General features: G+C 43.4%; 1 protein-coding gene across 8 annotated transcripts in view; it reads right to left on the bottom strand.

Moving 5' to 3' along the window:
- FOXP1 (forkhead box P1) overlaps positions 1-26,716 on the bottom strand; it is a 512,855-nt gene that overhangs the window by 236,951 nt on the left and 249,188 nt on the right. For 6 of the 8 annotated variants that reach the window (XM_086697593.1, XM_086697592.1, XM_086697602.1 and 3 more), the window contains exon 3: positions 3,758-3,954. In XM_086697593.1, the coding sequence (XP_086553719.1) occupies positions 3,758-3,943 (186 nt within the window). In that variant the 5' untranslated portion in view covers positions 3,944-3,954. Of the gene's footprint in view, positions 1-3,757; positions 3,955-13,593; positions 13,740-26,716 lie in introns of those variants that run through there. The other 2 variants (XM_086697595.1, XM_086697596.1) reach the window with 2 other exon arrangements.

The raw sequence follows: 26,716 nt of genomic DNA, 5'->3' as shown, positions 1-26,716 counted from the left end.
CTAGTATGCATTCTGTTAATTGACCTGACAGCATATGCTGTATATGGAGAAACTTCTAAACATTATGCTCTATGTAATATGCTTATCTGAAAAAGCTCTCATTTGCAGCAATATGGAAATAAAATTCTGCTTTCTAAAATTCAAGACTTTTAAAACGCATTAATCCACACAGTTTATGAAATTGCTCTGGACATTTTAAAATCCTTTCTTTAGGAGAAAAAAAAAAAAACTTTAGTAATTGGTAATAGTATTTGTTGCCGAGTTTCCTAATGGAGTAGTGCCTCTCCGATACAGAACTTTTACAGACCCAGGGATGGGGGGAAGGCATAATAGGAAATAAGAGGCAGTTACAGTACCGGGTGAAGAATTACCCGGTGGCTAAAAGAAATGTTCAGAAAGTCTATCAAATTACATTATTAGAAAACTATTGTTCTAATAGTTTCATGGCCTGGATAGAAGTCGACTTGAAACAGTACAGAGATAATACATTTAGTTCTGAGGAAGGAGGATGGGTTGGGAGTGTGTTGGCAGACTCGGCCAGCTAACGGCAGCACCTCTCCCTGGGTGATGGCTTCTGAGTGATGATGGCATCCCACAGAACCACCAACTCCAAGGCCTAAAGGGCCACAAAGGAGCGTTGTTGCTAGATGGGAGCTGGGGCGGACTGGAGGGCTGCAGGCTCCCTGACTTGAGGACCAATTCATCCCTGAACAACTGTTGCCCTTGTAGGAATACTGGTCTATGGTGACCAGATCTTCTGATTTTTCAAGAGAAGATGGAAAAGCCAGATTCCCGCCACCTTTTGAGGTTGTCAGCTATGAACTTTTTTTTTTTTTTTTTAAACTATCCTGTTTGGACCTAATTTAGCCAACCTACAGACCAATCCCAGTCTAGAAGTCACTCCTTCCACAGCTAATCTGTGTGAAAGCTCTCCATTCTGAAAGGGCACTTGCTATCATTTGTAATTATCTTTGGTAATAAGAATCAAACATGGAAAGGCTTGCATTTATTTAAAGTCCTGGCACTAGGTAAAAATTCTCCCTACATCATCAACGATTGCACTGGTGCAACTGGAAAATCCTAGAACATTCAGTGTTACACACAGCATAATTAACTCATTTTCATACCAAGCCCTTTTAAGCCACATCTTTTTGTTCCATGGACTTCTAACATATCTTACAGTTCTAATTCTCTTCCACTGTCCTACATTAATCAAAGCTGTAACCCCTGTTGTCTTTGTGCTACAGAATCAGAATGTGCCCCTGGCGAGGAATGGGGGAAAAGTCAACAGGAATTAAATTTCAGTGCAACTGTTTACTCAACTGTGGCCTGCAGTTATTGAAATTTTATCCGTGGTTTTGTGTGACTACCGCAGTAATGAATTCAGCATGGCTGTGATTTTCTCACTGCTGGGATTCGCACTTCAAGTAAAAACCTGTAGAATAAGAATGACGAAAACAACCCGAGTCCATCACGCGGACCCTCACATTTCTCAAAAGGGCTTCATTGTTGCAGTTTTTAGGCTGGAAAGACACGGTGGTAGTCCCGCGAAACTTTTTCAGCCCTGTAGTGTTTTTCTCATTTCATCTACAGACTTTCTTGTCCTCCGACAACCTGTTAAGAACCTCATTGTACACTCAGAGGGGTCGCACAGCTGTCGGTATTTTATTTTACAAGACTGAAAAGGCCTGTGAACCACAATATGTGGGGTTTTAGCCACAATGATAAACCCAACTACTTTGTTTCTTCCTAAATCATATCAATAGCAAATAAAAGTAAAATTGTTACAAAAAGTATTTACATAGAGTCCCAAAGTACAGTCAAAGGTTTTGACATCCATAACACAGAACAGCCTCTTTTTCAAAGTGGTCACAGACAAGATAAGGAGGAGAGATGTGAATTATTTTTACTGATGCTTTTTAAGGAAGATGCTGTTAAAATGCACTTTCAAAACTGTCTATGAGGCCAATGTGTTATTGCTGTTATTGGTGTAGGGGTGTGTGAGTGTGTGTGTGTGTGTGTGTAAGTGTGTGTGTTGATGCTATAGATGTAGAGATTTTGGCTGACTTACTACTTTAAGACAGTAAATGATTTTCAGTTCTTCATATAAAACTCTGAAGAAGTGAATTTCCCATGTATTTAATGTACCTTAAATACTAAGTATGTGGGGTTCACACCACATAGGTCAAGAGCCCCACCTCAGCTGCTCCATAATGAACCAGGCGATCTTGGACTCTGTAGGGCAAGGTCATAGAAAATGGCACTCCAAAATACCAACTGTTCCTTCTCAATATAACCAAAAATATCTGCGAACACCACGTGAATGATACACGTACATGATACCTTTCTACCATTTAAGCATAGTTTTTGCGAACCTCAGTGGTTAGAATCCAGCCATTTGCATTCATTTAAGTGCATAAACGTTACAGACAACATATATCATGAATCCCAGCTGATGGGATGCCCAAGGTGCATGCACAGATGGTGTGGACTGCCAGTGGGAGAGGCCAAGTCACTCAGACGAAGCCCTCTGAATTAAGACCTCAGCTTGTCTGTCAGTTCCCTTTTCTTTTCTCTATTGTCTATCTTGCCCCCAGCAGGTCCCATGGTCTCACATCGATGCCACTAACGTCTATGTAACGATTCTATGTATTTTGAAAAATTCTTAGCAAGAAGAAAACAAAACACATTGAGAGTCTGTCAAAGGCTATATAATCTAATACAAAAAGGGATTCCCTTCTACTTGTCTGATACAGATTCCAAGAAAATAGTATGAGAAAAGGTTCGCCTTCCTCCTCCTCATCCCCCAACGATTTCTGTTTCTTTCCGAAAGGCCCAAAGACATATCATTCTTTTTTCAGCTTTTTGCAAAGGCACCGTAACTACGTACTGAATAAACGAATCAAGGACTAGGATGGAACAAAAACAATCCATTATTAACAAAAATAAATCATACTTCCTGATTCCAAGAGACGCTGGAGAAACAATCCTGTCCTCGAGTGGATGCGATTTACTGATTTGAATTTCCCTCCACACTTTGGCCACACAACACCATGTCCTGGGTCACCTTTACCATTTGGAAATATTGAATCATAACCGCTGACATGCCTTCAAAGGATGTAACAAGAATGAGTATGTCCCAATTTATATGTATTTTCGGGAGCCACCAATAAGAGGTCATTGAAAACATTAACAGGATCTAGCCACATACCAACTGTCACATGTACACAAGCCACATGCGTCAGCGGCCCGCACCCCTAAATGCTACAGGTAGCAGGAAGCCATCTCTTCCACTTAGGTCTGTGTTTCCCCTGTTATCTACCCATGCCTGCCTGCGTCTGTCTCTATTCTCCTTATTCACCTACTCAATCTTAGATCCCTTATTCTGTGCCCTTCTTCACAAGGCTTCATACGCCTGTTTATTATTATTACTTTTTAATTCAAGCACGGGGAATCCATCTCTCCAAAAGATCCACTGTACTGCAAGGAGGGCACCTTTCACGTGCACACAGTTCGGGCTGGGAGGGGTGCCGGGGGGGGGGGGGGGGTCCACTCCATCTCACTGTTAACAACGGTTAACACTGGACTCCCGAGGGCTTGAGAAGCGGCCTCTCGGGCCCACGGGTGGGCTCCTAGGTGCCGCTGACGGCCAGGCGGCCGACCAGGCCGGGCCCGAAGCCGTGCGAGCGGGCGAGCGCGGAAGGGGAGCGGGCGTGTGGGCGCGCGGCGCCGGGGGCGCGCGGCGCGGGCACAGTACCTGCTGCTGCTGCTGCTGCTGCTGCACGTGCGCGAGGTCGGCCGCCCCCGCGTCCGCGGCCGGCGTCTCCCCGTTGGACCGCCCCTCGCGAAGCCCGGCGCACGGGAGCAGGTGGTTGCCGCCGCTTGACCCGTTCTGGATGGCTGAACCGTTACTTTTTGTCTCAGTCCCAGATTCTTGCATCATGACTCAAAAACCTGAGAGAGGGATTTTCGGGAGGGGGGGGGGCGGGGGAGAAAGAAAAAAGCAGCTGTTAAAACAGTTGTTGTGCACCAGGGGAAGGGCCCTGCCTTCCTTCCACGCTGCCAAACTCCGTAAACAGTTGTCATTTTCTTTCACTCGGTGTGGCCCTGCCAGCGGCTGAGTCCCCTGGTTTGGGGGGACGGAGGTGTCAGGCCAACTTCAAGTTTTAGTTGTAAGCGGTCCTTTAAATTGGCTTTTTCCCCTTGGGGGGGGGGGGAGAATTCTGGGTGAATTCAGGATTTATGGTTAAATTTCTGTGACTATCTCGATGTTTTGCTCAAAAACCAGAAAGTCGTTCTACGCAGCATATTAGGTGTAACGTTAAATTTTACTACGTGCGGGCTCTGTGGGGGGATGCCACACTCCTGGAGGAATCTTCTCCAACTTCAGTCTATCAAGACTTGACACACACCCCCGGGAGGGCCCCCCCCCCCCGAGGTAATTCGAGCTGAAAACCCTTAGGGGTCAAAAGCGGAAGAACATTTAAAGATTCGTACTCCTCGGAATCATTCAGGTACTGAAAAGTCTTCAAAATGGGCCATTCCAGTAAGATAGTCCACGTTGAGGGAGAAAAAAATCCCCACTTTTCAGAAGCCAAATAAATTCAGACTCTGATCATTGTCCTATGGTTAAAATGGTCCTAAGAAATCCCATTCAAAGTTAGGTGTTTCTCATGCTGGATGACTAACCTCTAGAGTTTGGTTTTAAGGCCTGAAAGGTCTGGGCCTTCTTATATTTACTTTGGAGAAAATCTGGCCTAGGCAGGCCAGGAAAAGAAAAGTCTGAATTTGAAAGTACAAAATGTCTAATAAAAAGCATATATATATATATATATATATATATATATATATATATAAAACACCATATATATATATATATATATATATATATATATATATATATATATATAGTACAAGGTGTAAGTACCCAGAGGATATCAACTGCATGCAAATACAGTCCACATTCTGCCCAGTTACTCTCTAGGTACAAAACCATTCTCCTAGGCAGCCAATTCAGCTCTCAGCAAAGGCGTCTGATGATGACAAAAGATACAGAATAATATTTACTAGTACCAATTATTACCATCTATTGATCACCAGTGTTGGACCAAGCCCTCCTGCAGCTGATTTATGTATATTCACCAATTTCCTTCTGAATGCAACTGGTATCTCTAGTTTGCACGTGAGAAAACTAGGGCTCCCTGAGAACTATTTTCATTTGCCCAGCATAAATCTCAGCTAGCTATGGTGCAATCAAGATTTAAACAAGTTCAGTCTGGTGTCAAAGTTCTTAACCATGTCTTTTCCTAAAGCTGAGGTGCAGTGGGGAGCAAACAATGGAAATGGCAGGGTCGTACTCCAAATTCAGAGACTAGGACTTTGAACAGGAAAAACAACAGTCACTGAAGGGCTTGACAGTTCAAACATCAGAGCTGAGAAATGTCTGAATATTAAAACTTTAATGTGAAATACCAACCTCGGATAAAAGGGCTGAAAACTTCCAACGCAAATATTTTTGCATCATGGAAAGACAATATTATTAACCAGCGTTACAGACTTCTCCCCTCCACATGAAATAGGTGACAACAGGGAAATTAAAATACCTGGGACATCTTTACAGGACACTGCCCTCTTGCCAGAGGTTGGGTTAAATCCCTTTTCTATAGACTTCCATGAAAATCTAATGAAAAATTAAAAGCAGAAAAACTGACATCTTTCTTCATTTCCTTTCAGTGCGTGGTATGATCCAACTTGAGTACAAACTTCATAAACCCAGAGGACTTATTTTTTAAAGTTAATTCAGTCCTGAGGGGGATTAAGTATGGCATTTTTTTGTTAACAGGTGGGAAACAAAGTCAGAAGCAACAGCTGATTCACTCTCTTCTCCTTAGATCAGACTTTCCAGTAATGAGAGTCCTTTAAAGAGTGCATTCATATCCTTACTGTCCGTAGAGTATAAAATCTATCAAAAATACAAATAAAAGTTTCTCTAAGATATAAGAACCAGGCGTGCGAGCACCTTGTTCGTTGCCAAAAAAGGAATTAATTTGTCACAGCGAGGATTTTTTTTTGTACCCCCTCCAATGTTTCAGTTTCTGTTTCACAAACATGCCCATTTGTATAGAAACAAAGGAAAAGACAGTGGTTAGGTATTTGAGGGAGAAAATGGTGGTCTTAACAGTAGTTAACAAGGAAATTCACTGAATTCTTAGGGTATGTCACAAGCATACCTAAAGAAAAAACAGAAACTTTTTTTTTTAACTTTCTGCAAGGCCTGTACATTTCATATCAGGGAATAGGGAGTCAAAGACAAAAGACAAAAACACTGCTTACTATAAAATCTCTACCTGCCCTCAGAAAATGGGGCATATTTAGCCAGATGTCAGGTCCCCAGGGAGCAGAGATACAGGAAGAAGACTGCTTTCAAAGCCTGTGGCCATCGGGACGCCTGACCTCAGAACAGGTGTCTAAGAGACTGGCCCTGCTTCTGTTTCCTTGGTTTGACACCGTGGTGGTGGGTGGATTAAGAACAATCTCCAATCCACAATTTGATGAGAAGGTTTTGCTCTACGCAGTTCTAAGAAGACTGCCAAGTCCTCCAGGAGAAGTTTTGCAGGCATCGTGCCAAGCAACTTGGCTTGCAAATCGGGTCTGTGAGAGTGCAGGCATTGGGACCGAAATTGCATAAAGGATTATTTTGGTCTGAGGATGTCCTTAATTAGTCAAGTGCTAACAGTAGTATGTAGGTTGCAAGATTTAAAATTTCCCATAATCTCCCACACCAATCAGGAGAAAACAGCTTTTTGAAAAGCACATGTGAAAAATTAGGAGTGTCGATGTCTAAGAACATTTCTAACAATATCTGGGCTGGCAATACTTCTTTCTATGGAATGTTCCAAGCCATTTAATAAGGCTTTATGTCTGTACAGCACTTCACAAACTACAAGGCTCTCTGAGGTACTTTTCAAAATCGTAACGAGTCCATCAGGGAGGAAAAGGCAGGTGAAGTTTATCCCCATTTTACAGATAAGAAAACTAAAGCTCAGCGGGTCAAGGAAAAGATGCAGCCATAATAATTTCCCATTCCAGACATGAATTTGTCCATTCGATAAGTGCCAGAGAATTCCCTGTTTGCAAACTCCTGTGCAGGGCCGTGAATTAGTAAATCGATGAAAAGAAAACTAATCCCCACAAAGACAGTAGGAAGCTGGCAGGTGGACACAGAAAAGCATTAAAATACCAAGATGAAAGTGTCAGCATTCTTTAGCAAACAACGTTATTTGTCTTCTTCTATTGAGTTTTACAATTTGAGCATCACATCTGAAAGCAGGTCAACGTATAGGAGAGGCGTGTGTGTTCTCTAATGCCGAACCCTCTTTTCTTAGAGGGAACCTGTCACAGACCCTCAGTCTGTATAACCTCCACTTCCCTCTGGGACTCCCTGTGCCCAACGAACTGCTTTGCTCCACAGCGAATCGAGAACAAGAAATGATCCCCAATCATCCCAAGTGCATGGACATGAAGTCATGTACCCAGAAGACACGACCACCCCGTAGCCACCAACAAGCCCCTCCAGACGCAAAGACAAATCCTCCTCTGGCTTCCTCTGAATGAGCTAGGTCTGTTTAAGTCACATAGGATCCATTCACCGCAACCCTAAGCAGGCTGATGCTGCAATCATATGGATGTCAGAAAGCTTGAGCAGCCAGAATGGCCACTTCGTGTCTTGCCTGGAAACATGACAGAGCTACTGATTTCAAAAGACCGATTTTTGTGCTGAAGGAACATGCAGAAAGGGGTAAGAACAGAGTTTAGCATGCTTATTTATTGTCGTTGCCAACAGAGCATACTCTGGAAGTATTCTGGAAAATTCATAAGGTCCAGGCCAATGTATTTATAGTAAATTAAAGCAATGCTTTATTATTATGATTATTTCCTTGGTTACAGTGTTGATGCTGAAAATTTAGGGAAAACAAAGCCCTTGTTATCATATGCTTGTGAAAGATTTTAAGCTAACAAAAAGTTCAGTCTCGATTCCAGGGCAGTTAATTAAGGTTGACCAAGTCAGGCAGAAGTAAATTAACTCGGCTGATCAATTATTTATATGAAGCAGAATAAATGCCCTTAAAGAACTTGGTCTGTTCATGAAAGGATGTGTAAATTAAACTAAACATAGTTTTGTAAAATGTATTTCTACTTCTATGGGGGGAAGAGAAGAGAAGTTAATGGTGAAATCACTTTTTAGGAAAATGATGCCAGAGATGACGTGGTTCTCCTCCTATCCGAAAGGAAAGATCCTCTTTCTCATTGTTCATCATGTGCCATGAAAGAAGGAAAACGGAATGCGTTTGAAGAGCTAAGAGAAGCTCCCGGAAAGGAAGAAAGGGAAATGAAGAGAGGAAGGGGCTTGGGGAGGGAGGGACAGAGACGGGGAAGGAGGAGAAGTGAGAAGGAAGGAGGGACAGACTGAGGGATGAGAAGGAGGGAAGGAGGAGGACAGTAACTCTAAGAATGGAGAGACGGTGTGAATTTCTGTAATTTGGAATCACTGAACATCATCGGTTAGACTCCGTGCAGGGTTTGCAGAATGGACAAGAATAAAGGCGGGAGTGAGTCTAAGCTCTAGTTCTAAAAGAAGTACTGATGTTGCATCATGATGATGCAAAATCCATACTGATCATCACGTTCATGCCATCAGAAAAGAAGAAAAACTTGTCTATATGAAGATATAACGCATACATTTTCTTCTGGGTCTCATCGGGTAAATGAACCGTTCCCTTTCAATGTGCAAATGGTTTACCTGGCAACATAATACACATAAAGGAGTTTTAAAGAGCAAGGTGCAGCTGAGGGACTTCTTCCCGAGCAGCCGGCAAAGAGCAAGGTGGCAGGACACTAACCCAGCACCCTCCTCTTAATCCTCTTGCAAGATTTTGAATCCTCCCATTCAAACTAGGGACTCAAGAGCACAGAGCAACCCTGAGGAAAGTCGAATGGAGACTTTATGTTTCCTAGCATGAGGCACAGAGAAGAAGAAAGACTGGTGGGAGGATTACGGAAGAAGGTGAAGAAAGGGCAGGATGGAAGGGCCACAACTGGCCCCAAGATGCAGATTTGTTATCCCTAAGTGAGGATTTCATAGCATATTCTCAAAGGGAAAAAAAGGGGGGGGGGAGGAAGAATGAAATAAGAGAAAAAAGTAACACCAGCTGGTTAATTTCTCACTGAGATCACTCCCACAAGTTGTGAACGAACACTTCAGACACTACTGTCCGTCTATCCACTGCCCCCACTGGCAGGGGCCCCAATTTCACGGAAAGACTATCCAAGGGTCAAGTTTAGGAAGAGAAGTCAGTGTGCCGCCTTGTGTTATGAAAGCACTATCTTCCAATACCAAATTTTCATAATTATAACAGAAAGGCGTAAATTTTCTAATGCATGGCAGTTCAAAAAGTAATCAAGGGAATGAGCCGGAGGGCTATTTTAATGTGTGCAAAGCTAGTGACCCACAGTAAATGGGAGGTAAGCTACAATGAATGCAAAGTAATGTACGCATACTCAAGTCCTGCTCTGATGAGGGACGGCTAAAATTAACACCCAATTAATTTCCGAATTGACAAACAAATGAAACCCATAAATCTACTTTCTCATTAATTTTCTTGTGGCATAATTTAAAGCAGTAATATGAGGGCAAAAACTGAGCATTATCCATCATAAATATCAAAAAGATAGCACTGTAACACCATAAATTATGCATATTACCTGTTGTTAAAAATGATTTATGTATTATCAACTTTATCGTGCACTGGAAATATCTAGATCTATCTTTAAAAATCTAGAATTTCATTTAGCGCTCAGGAAGAAAAAGTTCAGGAGCAACAAAATAGTCAAAAACGCGTCTTAAAAAAAAAATAAAGGCTACTTATATAGCCATATGCAAGTTGAGGGCAAAATTGGAATCCTTCAGGCTGAGGATACCATGGAAGTGTCAGGCTGGGCGTCTCAACAGAGAAAGAAACAGCTCCAGGAGCACGCCTCCCACAAAGCCCCGGTACATGTGTCCTAAAGGAGCATTTCCTAAAGGAAATGCGGGGCTTGCTGTGGGAAAAGGAGTGGGTATATGCCCTGAATACACCTCAGAGAGTCAGAGGGGGAGAGCCCAGGGCTACAGGTGCTCAGTTGGGCGAGAAGTCTGGGACGAAAAATGGGCTCACTGTTAATAATGTAATATGGTAGCATTCTTACCTTTATAGTTCAAAGGAGGAGAACAAAAAAGAGCTAGGGACTAGTTTGTATTTATCAGTCAAAGGGTGCCTGGGTGGCTCAGGAGTTACAGATCTGACTTCAACTCAGGTCATGATCTCACGGTTCGTGAGTTTGAGCCCCTCATCGGGTGAGCTCGTGCCCCACTTCGGGTAAAACACGAGCCCCAGGTGAGCCCCACTTCTCTGTGTATTTTGGAAGTGCCGTGTATTTATCAAGTAAATGGATGAAGAGGCATTCGGAGTAAAATGATCCCCTTCCTGGCCTCTCCACCTCCATTTTGTTAACAACAACTTTTTTAAAAAAACCTTCATTTTCGGGGCGCCTGGGTGGCGCAGTCGGTTAAGCGGCCGACTTCAGCCAGGTCACGATCTCGCGGTTCGTGGGTTCGAGCCCCGCGTCGGGCTCTGGGCTGATGGCTCGGAGCCTGGAGCCTGTTTCCGATTCTGTGTCTCCCTCTCTCTCTGCCCCTCCCCCGTTCATGCTCTGTCTCTCTCTGTCCCAAAAATAATTAAACGTTGAAAACAAAAAAATAAAAAAATAAATAAATAAAAATAAAAAGAATGCTTTCGGGGCGCCTGGGTGGCTCAGTCGGTTGAGCGTCTGACTTTGGCTCAGGTCACCATCTCGCAGTCTGTGAGTTCGAGCCCCGCGTCGGGCTCTGGGCTGATGGCTCGGAGCCTGGAGCCTGTTTCCGATTCTGTGTCTCCCTCTCTCTCTCTGCCCCTCCCCCGTTCATGCTCTGTCTCTCTCTGTCCCAAAAATAAATAAACATTGAAAAAAAAAAAATTTAAAAACCTTCATTTTCAACTATATTTTCAGGTATACCTTATATATACAGTAGCTCCCCTTATCCACGGGGGACACGTCCTGAGACCCCCAATGGATAGATAGTACCAAACTCTATTATACTCTATGTTCTCTTCTATATATACCTACATACCTATGATAGCATTTAACTTAGAAATCAGGCACAGGAAGAGGTTCACAATAATAAATAATAGACTAGAATAATTATAATGTTATAAACTAATAAAAGCTATGTGAATGTGGTCTCTCTCAAAATATCTTATTGTACTGTACTCACCCTTCTCCTTCTCACGATGACATGAGATGATAAAATGCCTACATGATGAGCTGAAGTGAGGTGTCTGACCTAGGCATTGTGACACATCCTTCTGGCAGTACCTCGGAAGGAGGATCATCTGCCTCCTAACACCAGCTGACCACCGGTAACTGAATCCACAGAAAGCAAAACCGTGGATACGGGGGACCACTGGGGTAGGGATTTAAATACATAACTGCTGAGTTTTTAGGCAAATGACTGAATGACATTGGAGAAAACTCCAAGTCCGACCTCCCAATCAAATGAAATCAAGATTGTGCTGGCCTCCACCTGTATGTTCCTACTTTTAAAATACTCTAAGTCCTGTACTTCCTTTGGAAAGTCTAATCATTTTGGATTTCTGAAACTCAGAAACTAACTTAAGCCATTAAATCATTTTAAGTCACAATGGAAGGAGGATGGTCCCAATCGTTGAAAATTTAAAGATCATCAATCAACGAGAAACTCCACGCAAAGCCACGGTCGAGAGTTAATAGTCAATTCAGCTGGACTGGAAAAAGGTGGCGAGCAGGATGTTTAATTTTCCCTGTAATGCATGACTCACAACAGAGTTAGAGGAATAGGGTGGTAGTAAAATAATGTTCCTAACAAAAACATGATTTCCCTTCTCTACCAGGCTTTCGATGTAAAGACAGAAGACTCTGCATTTCCCAAGAAAAGGAATTCCTGAATTCCAAACCCGAGGCAGCAACCTGTTCAGAGGAAGTGTGTGGGTCTCTCACAGACTGTGTTAATCGAACTTTTAGAGTCTTTGCAAGTCATCAATAAGTGCAGACAAAGACACCCACCCCTGTAAAAGTTACAGACGTCCAATTTATATTTTCAGAAGGTCAGCTACCGTGGGTCTTGTTTCCCTTCCCTCCTGGTGGACGAGAGTTTAAGTGCTGTAATCATAGCAACTGTGGGCAAACCAAGGAGGTTAGGAAGGAGCCGCTCTAGGAAACAGAAGTACAAAGGAGAAGGCACACCCACTCCCGGGCATATTAATCCAGACGGACTCAAATAATGAAACAGAGACCAAAAAGGAGCTTTGCCAATCCTGTGCTAGGTTGCTGGCTTGGTCACAAGGAAGCCTCTGCAGCTTAGGGTACGACGGGGCCAGGTGTTCTAGGGAGCTTAATGAAAATGCATTGTGACGGAACCAGAGTTGAAGTTTGAGAATGAACACGGCCGGCCAAACTTGAATCGTTTCGAACATTCAAACAGCTGAACTGTCACACATAGCCCGGTGGAATAAAGTGGCCAACCACCAGGTCAGAGTATTATTATTATTTTTTTTCATTTCCATATTTTATACAGTTTCATATATGCGGGGGCAGGTTCCTAACATCAATTAATGACTGGTGGGCGCAATGAGACACTTCACGCATCTCCTGCCTCTGCCTCCAGCCCCTAGCCGCTCTAGCGGCCAGAGCGAACAATATGTTCAGAGCATCACGGCCGTTCAGTGAATGCAGGTCTTCAGAAGTCAGTGCTTCCATTTCTCCACTGCGTGCAAGGGACAATTACTCAATTTTATCCTTCAAAAACTTCAGTATGCATATACGTACTTCCCCCCGAAACTTGCTCTTACAGATAGATTAACAGGCTTTCTCCTGATATAAAAGACCCCAATATGTTGAAGGTCATTACCCCCAGCCTCCACCCTCAACCCACTCCGTGGTTTATCCTTGTAATTTATGGCAAATGCCAGTAGGCCCTGCCTAGTATTGAAACACAACACAAATTCAGAAACAGCAACAAACAAGAATTTAAAAAAAAACAAAAAACAAAGATGATGTCAGCTGTTTTCTCTGCTGTTTGCAAAACATGACAAAGGACAGGCTAATGTTTGGTATTGTCTAATGTGACTCCTAGTGACCAAGGGACAACAGTCACACACATCAAGCTGAACAAGGAGACACAATGTCTCCTTTACTTAACCACAAATGAGAGAATGCATAAAAGTCATTTTAAAATGAGACAGGTGAGAATAACAGGTAAAAAATTAAAACACTGGCTTGTAAAGACATTATCAGGTGTATTAATTGTACGGATGTCTCCGCTTGTATGTATCACAGAGAATTTATTCACAATACGTTAACCTCAAAGTTAATCTCCCCGTTTCAAACTTGAGCGAGTACACACATCACACAGGATCCCATGGAGCCCACACAACAACACCCAACGCACGCACACAAGAACACAAAATCCAAGGATTGTACCTTTGGAAGGTGACTGCCTTGTTCATAGCACTAGACTTTTTCTCCTACACCTTCTAAGTCCTTGTTTGCTCCACAAAGAGTTTTGTAGCCATCTGATGTTCTATTACTAAGCTAGTGGCCTTTCAGGAGAGCGCTCTCCCTTCTGAAAAAAGCAAACAACTGCATAGATATCATTACACTAAGGAAATCTCTTAGAAAAACCAAACAACTTGCTAATCTCTCCAGCCCCTTCATCCAAGCAAAAGATAAGAAAAGCAAACCTAAGTCTGTTTCAACCACATTCCAGGGACAAGTTCCCCTTTTTCTTTCTTTATCAAAATTCTACTATTTAAGTTTTTTTTTTTTTTTAAATGTGTGTGTGTTTTTTAAACAGACCTTGCAGGATAAACCACTGCTCGCACCCCGCAAACAAAGCAATATTTGTTTAATAACGATTGCTGCCATGGGTACAGTAAACAAGGGGCCCAGCATTTGTGTTTATGAACAAACACATCATCTTACAAGAGTAATTTAACATTAACCAGGTGGAATAATCAACAGATTTCATAGGTGACACCAGGGGCAGGACTAATGTAAACAGGGCTAGGGAGGAGAAAGGGGCCACTCTTTGGGAATCAAGGTCGAGGTAAATGCATTACAGAGTAAACAGCTGCAAAGAAGGCAAGATAAACAAACAGTCATTCTTCTGACATTTAGAGAGGCAGAAAGGTTGTATGTTACACAGATCAGCTGCTGACCACCATGAAATCAAACCAGTTGGAGACCAGGCCTGCTTGTTTGCACAATGCCATGTTTGCTTATAAACAACAATTTGCTGTTACCAACCTCGCATTACTCATCATCACATAAGCCAGAGGGAATCAAGTGAAATCCGGTTAACTCTTTACTGGCGACATTACTCAAAAAAACAGAACAAAAAAAATCATGGCCCCCTTTAAGAAAATTACCCCCAGATGAAGCAAACAGAGCTCAGTCAATGCCTTTTTACTTCCTGCCTCGTAGATAAAAATAAAGCACCCACATGGTTTAAACTCCTAAGGATTGGATTTGGTCACAGCTTTAAAAGACTGGAATGTTTTCATGCTTGAGTAACTATACATTCATCTCCTGGGCTCATCTTCTTTTATCAATGAAATATACGGGTGAAACACTGATGGGGATCTTGAATGTTTTACCTAGAAGGAAAGCCCAAATGTTCCCTCTGCCCAAGTTTCTCGTTCCAAAATACCTTTAAGTGCACTGGATCCACACACGAATAGATGTTTCTCAACTACGATGAAACGATCAAACTGTCTCAGGGTATGATTGTGCTCTTAAAAAACATGACATAAACAAATGAATCAGTTGATGTTACATAGAGCCACTCAGGAGTTCAGTGTGTCAGCTCATCAAAGAAATCTGAGGCTTCGAAAGAGTGAATAAGTTCAATGTCTCCACTAACAGAAGTGTTATGAAGAATTGTTTTATCTTCAAAAATTCGCTTCATGTGTAAGAACGTGTAAAACAGCTTGCTCTATGTTATAAGAAAGCTATCCTGTTTTATTGGAGAGACTGTATTTAGATGTACAATTTGCAATTAAAGTATTATTTTTAATCTACAGATTCTCTAACGTTTCTAAACTACTTAATTGTGATACGTGTGAATGACATCTCTCCACTACTTAATAGTTAATAAGCAAAAACATAGTGAAAATCGGTTTGGTAATTTGTATCTTACATTTAGTGTAAGTTAATTAAGTTTTTAAAAATCTGTGTACTTAATATTTAATAAGCAAAAACACAGTGAAAACCAGTTTGATAATTTACAGCTCACATTTCTTTTAAGTTAATTAACTTTTTAAAATTCTGTGTTATGTTAGCCCAAAGTACAGTAAAACACTGCTGGATATCCAAAGCAAAATTTGAAAAGGACATACTAAAGTCATACTTTAGTCAAAACTAAAGACATACCTCAGAGTATTGTGGCAGTGACATTATTAAGCATCAGCATGCTGGAATTTTCAGCTTTGTCTAGAAAGTGTAACAGAATTGTAGTGGTCCCTTTGCCCACCCCTGATGCCCACCGCCCAGTCCGGCTATGAACTTCTTTCTTCACCTTCCCTAGCTGCTCCTGTTCCCCCATCTCCTGGATCTATAATCCAGTCTTTGTTCTGCCACCCTAACATCACTTTCTTTTGTGTTTTGTCTTGTGCTGCGGTTTGTCTCCCAAGTCCCTCTCCCTGCTGACAGTCTCCTTTCCCCAAACCACAGCAGCCCCCGAAGCCTCGATAAAGAACTGGAGAAGAAATGTCCAACGAGCGCTCTGTGCCCAAGCAGGAGGGAATTTCTCAGGCTCGTGTGTGGATGAGCCTGTTACCACTGTGTGGACACAAGGAAGGGACACTGGGACCTCTCCCTTTCCTGCCCTAGAAAGCCCTCTGGGGCTCGAGCTGTCCCCACTGCCCTAGAGAAGGAAATCCAGCCTTGCTCCACTCTGGATGATGAAACCAGTCTGGCTGCAGGAACAGCTAACACCAAGACTCTTCCTCAGACGCTTTGGGAACTGCATGTTCTCAAATTCCAGGCTTACTGCTCTCTGCACACGGCCTAGATGATCAGGAGACAAAGAAAAGTGAAGCGCCTTGTCTGCCGCTCCAGTAAAACTCGAGAGAGAAAGAATTGAAGAAGGAAAAGCAGAATGCTGTGAGTGCAACCCTTATTCCCCATCTCTGTTGCACACTACTTTTCCTGGAGTTCTCTTGACCTTCATTTTTATTTTCTTTTCCTAAAGCCTGGATGAACTAGACTACCAGTGAAGGATTACAAAGAGGGTTTACAATTCCAAAAGGAAATCCAAAGAGTTGTAATCATGTCGCTTGATAAAGGCCAATCATAACTGAGCCCTGGAGTTTTGAAAATCAAGCTAAACCGGGGCACATGATCATTACCCAAATGAGGACTCGCCCGTGTTCAAAAACGGTTTTACTGTTTCCTTACTAACAACAAGATAAATAGTGTGCCTTTTCCTCTGCCTCAGTTGAGGTGGTAAACATCCTAATGCACCTTCAGTTTTAGAGGCATGTGCCCAGTTTACTTATTTTGTTTCCCACAGAACCCACGTTTCCTAAGCCTTATTTACAAAATAAAAGAAAATAATCGTAAGTGAAAGAATCCATTTATTAAGAGGCCTTTTAAAGTAACCTGTTTGATCAACTGTTGCAAAACCTGAAAACAATCCCAGGGAAACTCTGGGTAGACCCAAGATTGGTAAGGGATGATTTGTTCTCTCCCACACATCTTCTCTGGGAGGAAAGCCTTACAAATTCTGAGATTCTTGGAGTGGTCATGTCATCTGAAAGGACACTTGAGCCAGTTTCCAAGGCTCAAGCGTTCATTTCTTCTTTTACCACCATTATCTCTGCCACTTCTCTCCCTCCACCAATGCTATTTTTCAAATTCACTTTTGACAAACATACAAATCTATCGCAGAGGAAACTTTGTATCACTTCGTCAAAGAGAAAGCCAGTATGTATCCCTTTATAGGAGAGAAAGACTTTACAACAAATGTAACACAACCCAACCAATGTTATTAAATTCTAGCTAGATCCTGCTGCCCACAAAGGCTCTGAGCAGGAACCATGTTCTTTCTTTGTTAAATAATGAGCTTACAACTGGAAGAGAGAGATTAAAGACATACTAGTACCAAATGGAAACTTTCTCCTTGGCTTTATCGGAAGGATTAAAACAGACTGAAAATGGAACTGCTTCAACATCAAATCGCAATAATGAGAACCGGTGAATGATTTATGAACCACCTAAGAATCCTCTTCCAATATACCAGTGAGTGGTGCAAGCTTATGGACTGGGGAACTGGGCAAGAGGAGACGTAAGAGGCCCCTCTGAGGACCAGGCTATATCCCTGACTCCAGAGCACGGTTTTCTAACGATGCAATTCCCTAAGCACTTGCAGAGGGCCTACTGGGTATCCACACGCTGCTAGAGAAATAAAGAATCAACTGGCTAGACTCTCTCTCTATTCTCGTCCCCAAAGCGAACGGGGCTCCTGGGCCATGGGTATGAAGCCTGTAGAAGACACGATAAAGATCCAACTGGCAGCTCCAACGTGAGCCTCCCTCCCACGCCTGCCTTTTCGCACACCACCAGGGAGCGGTTCTTCAGCCACTTCCACAGAGCCGCCTTTCTACAATGCAGGTTCCGAGTTTACTCAGCACCCAGTAACTACTAGATGATAAAAACTATAAGCATATCACTCAAATGCTTTATTGGTCAAAAAGATGGATGCTTTTATTAGCCCAACGTTTTTTGTAATGGAGTGCCACTGATGACCCAGCATTAGCCTCATTCCCTGCTATTAATCACACTTCTAAGAGCTCATTTTGCCTTAAAATCTTAAGAAATTGCTATAATTTAAAGACATGGTGTCTACATAATGGGAAATGCCTCATAATTGTATCATTTCACAAAATACAGTATTTTTGATGGGAACAATGACCATGATGCTAAGGTATTACAAAATGGGAATAATTTATATATATAAAAGAGGAGAGAGATGTAAGCTGTCTTTTGTATTTGTGGTTTCCCACATCTGTGCACTTTAATCACTGCCTCTGGGAGACTGATTAATCCAAAGGCATAGGCATACAGTTTACAGAATTAAAAGCAAAATAACATTCCCAAACAAATGAAAAATATAAACGAAAGGGAGAAAACCTAATGTAAAAAGAAAAGATGTGAAAACGCATCGTGTGCTTTAAGAAACTTCCATCAGTGGTATATTCCTTATTCATCATCTATAATTCCTGTGCCTTGTCTGTCCATGTAGAGAGAACTAAAGCAAGCTCTTCAAATAAGTGACTTCAGGACAAGCTACAGGTATCTGCCAATTCACTTTCAGTATTATTTCAATAATATAATGATGGCCTTAACTTGTAAGTCCTCATCTCATTAAACCACCCTTCAAGAACATTTAGCACAGCTGAATACTATAAAGGAAAGAGTATTTGAAAGAGGTTTTCAAAATACGGAACTAAAATAAATCTTTTCAAAAGTTCCCCTTCCATTTTTATGACTACACAATTAGAACACAACATACACAAATCTTCAAATGTTGCATACACACAAAAACGGTGACATTGTGCTACATGACGAATGAGAAGTAGGCTCCAATCAGGCACAGAGATTTTTGAATAGATTTGGTGTGAGTGGCTGGGCAGCATGGAGAATCAGTCAGCCTTAAGTCAAGAATGTAGGCATCATCCTACAGTTAGCAAGGGTCAAACCCAGACACTGTGAAACAGCCAGAGGCTGGTGACAAAGCATAGGTGGGGCTGGACATCAGAGTGCTCGGTGGTAAGTAATCACAACTCTGAGAGGCCCCTTCTAACAATGTGGCTATCAAATGGTCATGAGAAGCACCTAGACCTTGGACCCCCTACTCTACCTAGTAAAAAGCTCTGTACCTATTTCTCAAGACCTAGGAGGAAGTGTTGACCAGAGGGATATTTAAGAAGAAACTGTCATACACAAGCCAGTAAGAAGCGGAGAACCTAAGGTGCCCAGAATAGGTAGAGGGGCACCAACAGCAGGTGGTCAATGGCAGCCTCCCTTCACACGTTGAGGGCTGGGGCCACTGAATGGCTACAGAGTTGATGGTGGGACCATCTGACGTCTGGTGACCTCAGCTTCTCCACAGGACTCATTCATCCACTAGACACTCAAATTTTCAAAAGGTGTTGCTACTCCTTGGCAAGGCTGTGGTAAATGTGAGTGGTGGGGGGAATGGACATCTTTAGAGCAGGAACACCACCTGGTACAAAGGGATGAGATCTACAACGGAGACAGGGGGGCCCATGAGCATCATCAATACCTGAGTTAAGATTCTCACGGCCCCTGGATAATCAACTGATGGACGGCACCAGTGTATTTATTCAAGAGCAGATCCCAGGGGCACTTTTCTTAGGAGACCAGTATAGGTGCAAATACTCTGTCTCATGGCCAGGCTCTCCAAGAGAACCCCATATGCTTCCAAAAGATAGGAAGTTGTCATTTATTACACTGTACCTGTGGTGCAGACCTCAGCTACACAAAGCACGGTTCTACGGAGTGCAGCATGGGTGTCTCCAAGGGAGCGTGGTACAAATGCAAATTCTTAGGCCCATCTTGGGCCCGATGGAGAAGAATCTGCATTTTGATAACATCCCCCAGGTGATTCACAGGCACGTGAAAGTCTGAGAAGGCAAGTGCGGCGGGAAGGGAGCAGCCTCCGGCCAGGCACACGTGAACGTTACTTCCCACTCTGCCAACTTGAAGGTTTCAGCACGCCACACACAACCACTCCATCTGTCCATTTCCCCTTCTCTAAAATCAGACCATTCTGCATTGGGGTTCAGTCATCCTTCTAAGTAATACTTATTTTGGACCTAGTATGTGTCAGACCCTGTGCTAAGTGTTGGGGTCATGAGAAGCAACAAAACCTGATAGACATCCGTCCACATGGAGGTGACTGTCTTTATGGAAGACACACATTCATCAATTAGTCATACACATAAGTGGAGATTAGAACTGTGGAAAGTGCCACCATGAAAAATGCACAGTGCTCTGAGAGCACGCAAAGTTAATATATGTAAAGTGCCTTGTATATAGTAGGTGTTCAATAAATCACAGTGATTATGAGTAGCCCATAAAACCCAGACCTTTGGGAAGCCACTAAAAAACTCCCAAGAGCAGAATACTCTTCTTCCCATCATAAAATGAGCCTCAAGTAGGACTGTGTTCTCAGTTAAATTATTATTTTTTTCATGTTTTCCTGCTTTTTTCCTGGTTACAGGAGGAACAGGGCATCAGTAAAGTCAACATTCCTCCTAATGACCGTTTAGAGGCTGACATTAACTTTCCAGGTTATTGTTAAGAATTAGCTCCCATTTATCAAGTTGTAGTTAAAAGGAAAAAAATGCAGAGCAGGGCAGAAGGTGATACTGCAAACAGCCTTGTTCTAAGCAACCTTCTGATGATCATTTGAAAGCCTCGATACCTGGAGACAAATCTTTAAGGGGCTTTGCAGCAGTATTTCTTTGTCTATGCAGTTTGCTCAAGTCCAGAAAGTACAGGCTAATTTTCAGGCAGGATTAGCAACCCATACTGCATATGCTGGACACAAGGGGTTAATTATGAATGCACTCATGCACATGCCAATACACTGGGAAACCTGGACCGAACAGGAATCAAAGAGCTTACGCGCCCATCACTAAATCCACACCATGGAGGACGCCCACCCCAGGAGCAGAGGGACTGGAGTCTACCATGCTAAAGGGGAAGCTTTCGTACCATTAGAGGTGGGCGTGTTCAAGCGTTCCTTAAAACAACCCTCCAAAGTCTACGAGGTCTTTCCTTTGCTCTTTCCCCATGAATTCACCCACTTCAAATAAAAATCTGAAATATGATATAATGGCTCTCCACGTTCATACGCGTCAGTGGGTCTTTTTCAGAAAGGTGGCTTCCTTCCAACAGGTGGATATTTGTGATGAGAGAGGTCTTACCTCACCTGTATCAGAAGGCTCCTGATCAAAGAATAGAACACAACAGCTGATTTGGAAAAGAACAGAGAAGTGTGTGCATGTGAAATGTAGCTTGTGTTAAAGCGTCAGAGTCTTAACACACGGTAGCTGAGCGATACGACCATCGGCTCACACATCGGAGCCCTTATTTTAATTCTGATACCCGGCCGTATTGTTCGATGGAACGGAACACAGCCGTTGGCAGCTTGGTCCCTGGTCAAAAATGGGTGGTTTCCATTTATTACTGCCTGGAACAAGACTTAGCTTAGGATCGTTTCTCTTGGATCCAACTACCAAATCTGCAAAGCAGGAGGGAAAAGGCGCTCTCTTAGAGGACTTCTGGCAGTCTCTGGAGGCTAAAATTTTAGTTGCCGCAAGTCTGGTGAAGAGGTGCTACGGGGAAGCCAGGGATGCTGCTGAACACCGTACAACACCCAGGACAGCCCCCGCAACCAAGTTCATCCAGTCTCCCGTGCCAACAGCGTCATGGCTGAGAAAAATGATGTGAATCTGTACTGTTTTTATTATGGAATCAAAGCAATGAGTCCCATTTCTTGTTCAATAATAAATTTATAATGTGCCTTAAAATTTTAATGACTTGTGATTTTTTTTTTTTTTTTGCTTGCATTTCTACTTCATAAATACTACTGAACTGAGCACCTATTATGGGTCAGATTAGGCAAGACTTGGGTGACGCCCCGCCATTTGAATGGAGTACTGTATTTGAAGAGGTTAGGCACGAGGAGGGCGTGCTCCAACGAGGATGGGAGGGGCCTGCCAGGGGAAGTGGCTAAGCCTAAAAATGCAGACTGCAGGCAGAACCTTAGCTGAGCAGGAAGCGGGCAGGGCTGGGGAAGGCGAGCCTTCGAGGATACCTACAGAAGTGCCGGGCAGAGAGCTCGAGCTGGGAGACCAAAGGACAGGTTACTGAGCTTGAAACCCCTGAAGACAGAGGCAGTAAGGGTGGGAATAAAAACCGGTGGCTGGGCCCCGCTCCCACCTCCCCCTGCCTTTTGAGCACCTGCCCCATCCATGTTCCCCTCTCCCAGCTGTCCCTCTAAGCTCTGCCCTGTCCCCTGTCAGGTGTGCTTGGCCACCTGAAAACAATCCTTCTCAACCTCCAGTGTCTGTCAGCTTCCTCCTGCTCTCTCCTTCCTTTCACTCGCCAGCTGATGGAAAGAAAGATACCTCACTGTCTCCACTTCCTGCCTCCCACTGGTTCCTCAGCCCAGTGAGAGCCGGCTTCTGCCCCACCTCTCTGCTGAAAATATTCCTACCACAATTGCTAATGAGCTTGGAGTTGCTCAATTCAATTGACACTTTTCAATCCTTACCTCACTTGACCTCTCGCAACACATGACGCTGTCATTCATATTGTCTCTTGGAAAAAAAAATCTCTTCTCTCTGCCTCCAGGTTTTCCTGCTCACAGTGGTTCTCTGCCTACACATCTGGAACTTCCTCTGCTCATTCTTAAATGTTTCCCTCTCCTGGCATTCCATCCTCACAACTCCCAAACTCTAAAGCAGGGGCCAGCAAACTTTTTCTGAAAAGGGCCATCAAACAAATGTTTGCGACTCTGGAGACCACAGGGTCTCTGCCCCGACTACTCAGGGCAATTCGGCTGGAGCACAAATGCAGGCAGACACAAGACATGAACAGATGAGCACAGCTGACTTCCAGTAAGACTTTACTTACCAAACAGGTGGCAGTTGGATTTGGCCTCCAGGGCTGCTGTCTGCTGACCCCTGCTCTAAAGCAGGTTCTCTGAATGACCTGATCCTTCCCACGGCTTCACCTCGTGTTTGCCTCTGTCTGGTGACTCCCATATCATTTTCACCAACTAAAATATCCTTCCAGAGCTGCAGACCCCCTCTGTTCCCACAAGCTTCTGGGCATTTCTACCTCGATGTCCTGAAACGATCGTGACCTTGTCTCAGAGATCACCTGCTTCTTCCTCCGTCCAAACCCAAGCCAGGGGCTTTCAGGGAGGAGGCACATTCCAAATGAGGCATTATCTGACAGTCTTCCTTCTCTTTGATTTCCTGTATTAACAATTCCCATCCCCTTTCCCTTCTACTTAAGTAATATCTGCTTCTCCATACCTGTCTACTTTGGGGCACGCCTGCATCACGTTGTAGCTCTGGATGAGAATGAATGCATCTCGTAGGCTGGCCACATCCCAGCACTTCTGATCTGTCACCTCCCTTGTTCCAGTGGCTCCCCCATCAATGGCTCCCCACTGCCTCAAGGGCCAAGTCCCCAACTAGAAGTCCTGCTCCATCTAATGTGAAAGCCACTGGCCACATGAGGCTTATTCAGCGCTCAGAACATGGCCAGCATGACAGCAGAACTGGATTTTTTAATACATGTGTAATTTTAATGCAAATTATCTTAATTTAAATTTAAAAAATGATGCTTGGTTCAGCTACTGGAAAACTTTTAAGTATGTGTTGAACAACTTGGGTATGTGAATCTACTCATCTATTCAACTATAAGTTTTAGGAAATTTAAATACAGATCAAGTACTTCTGATGAAATTTTAACATCCAAATTGAGATACTTTTTCAGACTTAGTATCCAAGAAAAGAATGTAAAATGTGTCTTTCATAAACTGATTACATGTTGAAATGATATTTTAGAAAAACTGGATTAAATAAAGTACTATTATAATTTATACCGGATTCTCCAGGTTTTTTAACGTGGCTGAGAGAAAAGTCAAAATCCTGGGGCGCCTGTTCAGTAGGTTAAACCTCCAACTCTTGATTTCGGCTCAGGTTATGATCTCACGGTTAGTGAGATCGAGCCCTGAGTCGGGCTCTGCACCAACAGCTCGGAGCCTGCTTGGGATTCTCCCATTCCCTCTCTCCATGTCCCTCCCCTGCTTGCACATGCTCTCTCTTTAAATGGACATTAAAACAAGAAGCAGCAAACGTAAAATCCTTACATGGCTCTCATTGTATTTCTGTTGCACAGCACTGGCCCAGGCATACAGCGCTTCATAATCTGGCTGTATCAGTACCTTCCATCGGGTGTCTCCCTCCCTGTCTAAATTGTGGCCACACTCAACAACGGACTCTAATGCCTCTGTACCTGTAGCCACACGTCCCCTTTACCTTTGTACGTCTGCCATGAATCTTTAAGGAGTTAAATCCTATTGAATCTCAAAATTCAGCTGAAGCTAAGAAGCTTGTACAGACTACATTCACCACCAACTGTAGGATAAGTAGTCTCCCATAGGGTCTCATCAAGTTTTGTACTAAACTTTTGCAGAGCAATCAGTACGCTGCATTCTAATTTTCTGAATGCTTAAGTGTAAGCCAGGGATCATGTTCTGTAACCAACGGGGAACCAGGCAGTTTGATAAATAATTTAATGTCAGATGAATGAATGAATGAATGAGATACTGTGCCACGAGAACTGATGAGCTGGGAGTTGATTATAAAGGCTTACCCGGCATCGATGAAGGTTCGCAGATTTCTAGCCCAGGTAATTGGGAGAATAATGATGCTCTTGTGAAAACAGCCAAGTGAGGGGAAGAGGTTGCTCTCAGGAGAGAAGCAGAAGTGAAAACATGAGCTAGTGGGGAGCCACCAGTACAGAGGCTACAGTTCACAGGGAGTGGGTAAGACGGAGAGAGGAGGGGAAGGGTCCCTGGAAAAACCATAGTCTATCTTATATTTAGGTAACAGGAAGAGTGGCATTTACTAAGTTGTAGTCCTCACAACTACTCTGTGGGGTCCATATAACCTCCACTTTTTAAGAAGAAAGCGCCAAAAGTTAGAAAGTATTAATACAGGCGCACGCACACACATACACACAAAGCTAGTGGGCAGGCGTTTGAACATCAAAGTCATCTAATCTCTGTCCACTATACTGGAGAGGTGTAGTCAAGGGTAGAGCCCTCGAGAGTGACATAGAAGGAGAAGAGAGTTTCAAGAAGGAAGGGGTGGTTGGTGGTTTCAAGTGGTTTAGAGAGCTTAAGTATGATAAGATGACAGAGAAGGCAAGAGGGAATTCCCCCACCCAACATCAGTATCTTCATCCTTCTTCCCTTTTCTCTTTTCCTTCTGAGATTAAGAGGGTGTTCACCTTCTACCTTCACTCTTAAACGCATGCCCTCCTCCATCAACTACCATCGCACCAACACCAAATCCCACTCTACTGGCTTACTCACTTTTGCCTCTACATATATTCAAGGTACTCTGACCCTAAATAATCATTTCCAGGGTACTCCTCTGCTGCCCCCCACTTCAACCTCTTTCTCCTCCTCAGTTAGGCATCTTGAAAGGGTGTAGTCGGCAGGCTTTTATCTCCTCCTTGCAACTCTCTGTATGGTGGTCTCTCAATTTTCGAGGCTAGGATAGTGTAGTTCCTAAACCCAGAAGCCAAAGCGTTTCACCCAGATCCAGGGCAGGCAGCCTGGGAGGCAGCATTTACAACAGGCAGTCCAGGGGATGTGGATGCAATTTCACTGCCTCTACCTGCCCATTCATTACGGTAATGTGCAAGATTCCTCTGTGCCCTGTGTATTTGTTTTACCCCCTCCGATTCCGTAATTAATCCAGATTGGATTCCTGACAACTACTTCTGTCTCTGTTAGTTACTCCCACCACTCAAAGTTCATCAGATTGCCTAAAACTCAACATGTCCGAAACGAAACAATCTTCCCTGAAAACCGCTACTTTGCTCGATCAGGAAAAAGTCACTGTCATCTCCTTTGACACTGAGCTGATCATGAGGACCTGGTAATTCTCAGTCAGGTGTATCCCCCTTTCTTTTCCTCATCCCCGTGGCCATCCGGCTACCATTACCTCTCCCCTGCAATACCCAGGGACTTTCTGCAGGTACCATACATATCATTCAGAACAAAAGCCAATCTGATCGGGTCACTCTCTGCCTTGCAAACCTCCAACCCCCCACCCCCCTCCGTTCTCAGAGGAGAGACTTAACTCCTTTGCTTGGAATAACAGGCCCGTTGTGTAACTTCCCAGACTTCTGTCCTGCCATCCTCTTCCACTAACCAACACTACTGCCCGTTACTTGCTGTGTTCCAAACATGCTGTTCTATTTCTAAGATGCTGTTCTCTCTGAACAAACTCCTATGAACGCTGTGAAACCCAGCTCAAACGCTGTGTTTAGAGAGGAGATATTTCACCCTCAGTACTCCAGATGAATTCTATTTTTATGCTGGCCAAAGATCAGGCACATTTCAATACAATAATGACTAAACATGTCCTCCCACTAGGTCAAGCATATCCTATCACTGCTTCATTAAAGCCTAGCAGGACTGGACACTTACTATCCAAAAGCTCGCTGAATGAATGACTGGGATCATGAGCAGTGGAAGGATGTGGGGTGTAGGCATCAGCAATTACTCACCCCGCCAGGAGCACGGCAGCCCCTCAGGAAACAGAACTCCTTCCATTTTGCAGACTGAGAAGATGACCAAAGAGAAAACAAAGGCTGCCAACTCTGAGCTTAGAGGAGGTAAGCTTCACGAGTGATAGGACCGCCATCTTTAGAGTAGAAGAGCAATTAAATCATCTGCTGGGATGAAATGTAGGTATAG

Source organism: Puma concolor, chromosome A2 (assembly GCF_028749965.1).
Source record: "Puma concolor isolate L17-30 chromosome A2, mPumCon1.1.hap2, whole genome shotgun sequence".
In the NCBI taxonomy this organism is placed as follows: domain Eukaryota; kingdom Metazoa; phylum Chordata; class Mammalia; order Carnivora; family Felidae; genus Puma; species Puma concolor.
Note: the sequence above shows the minus strand (reverse complement) of the source record. Positions and strands in the feature narration are given on the sequence as shown.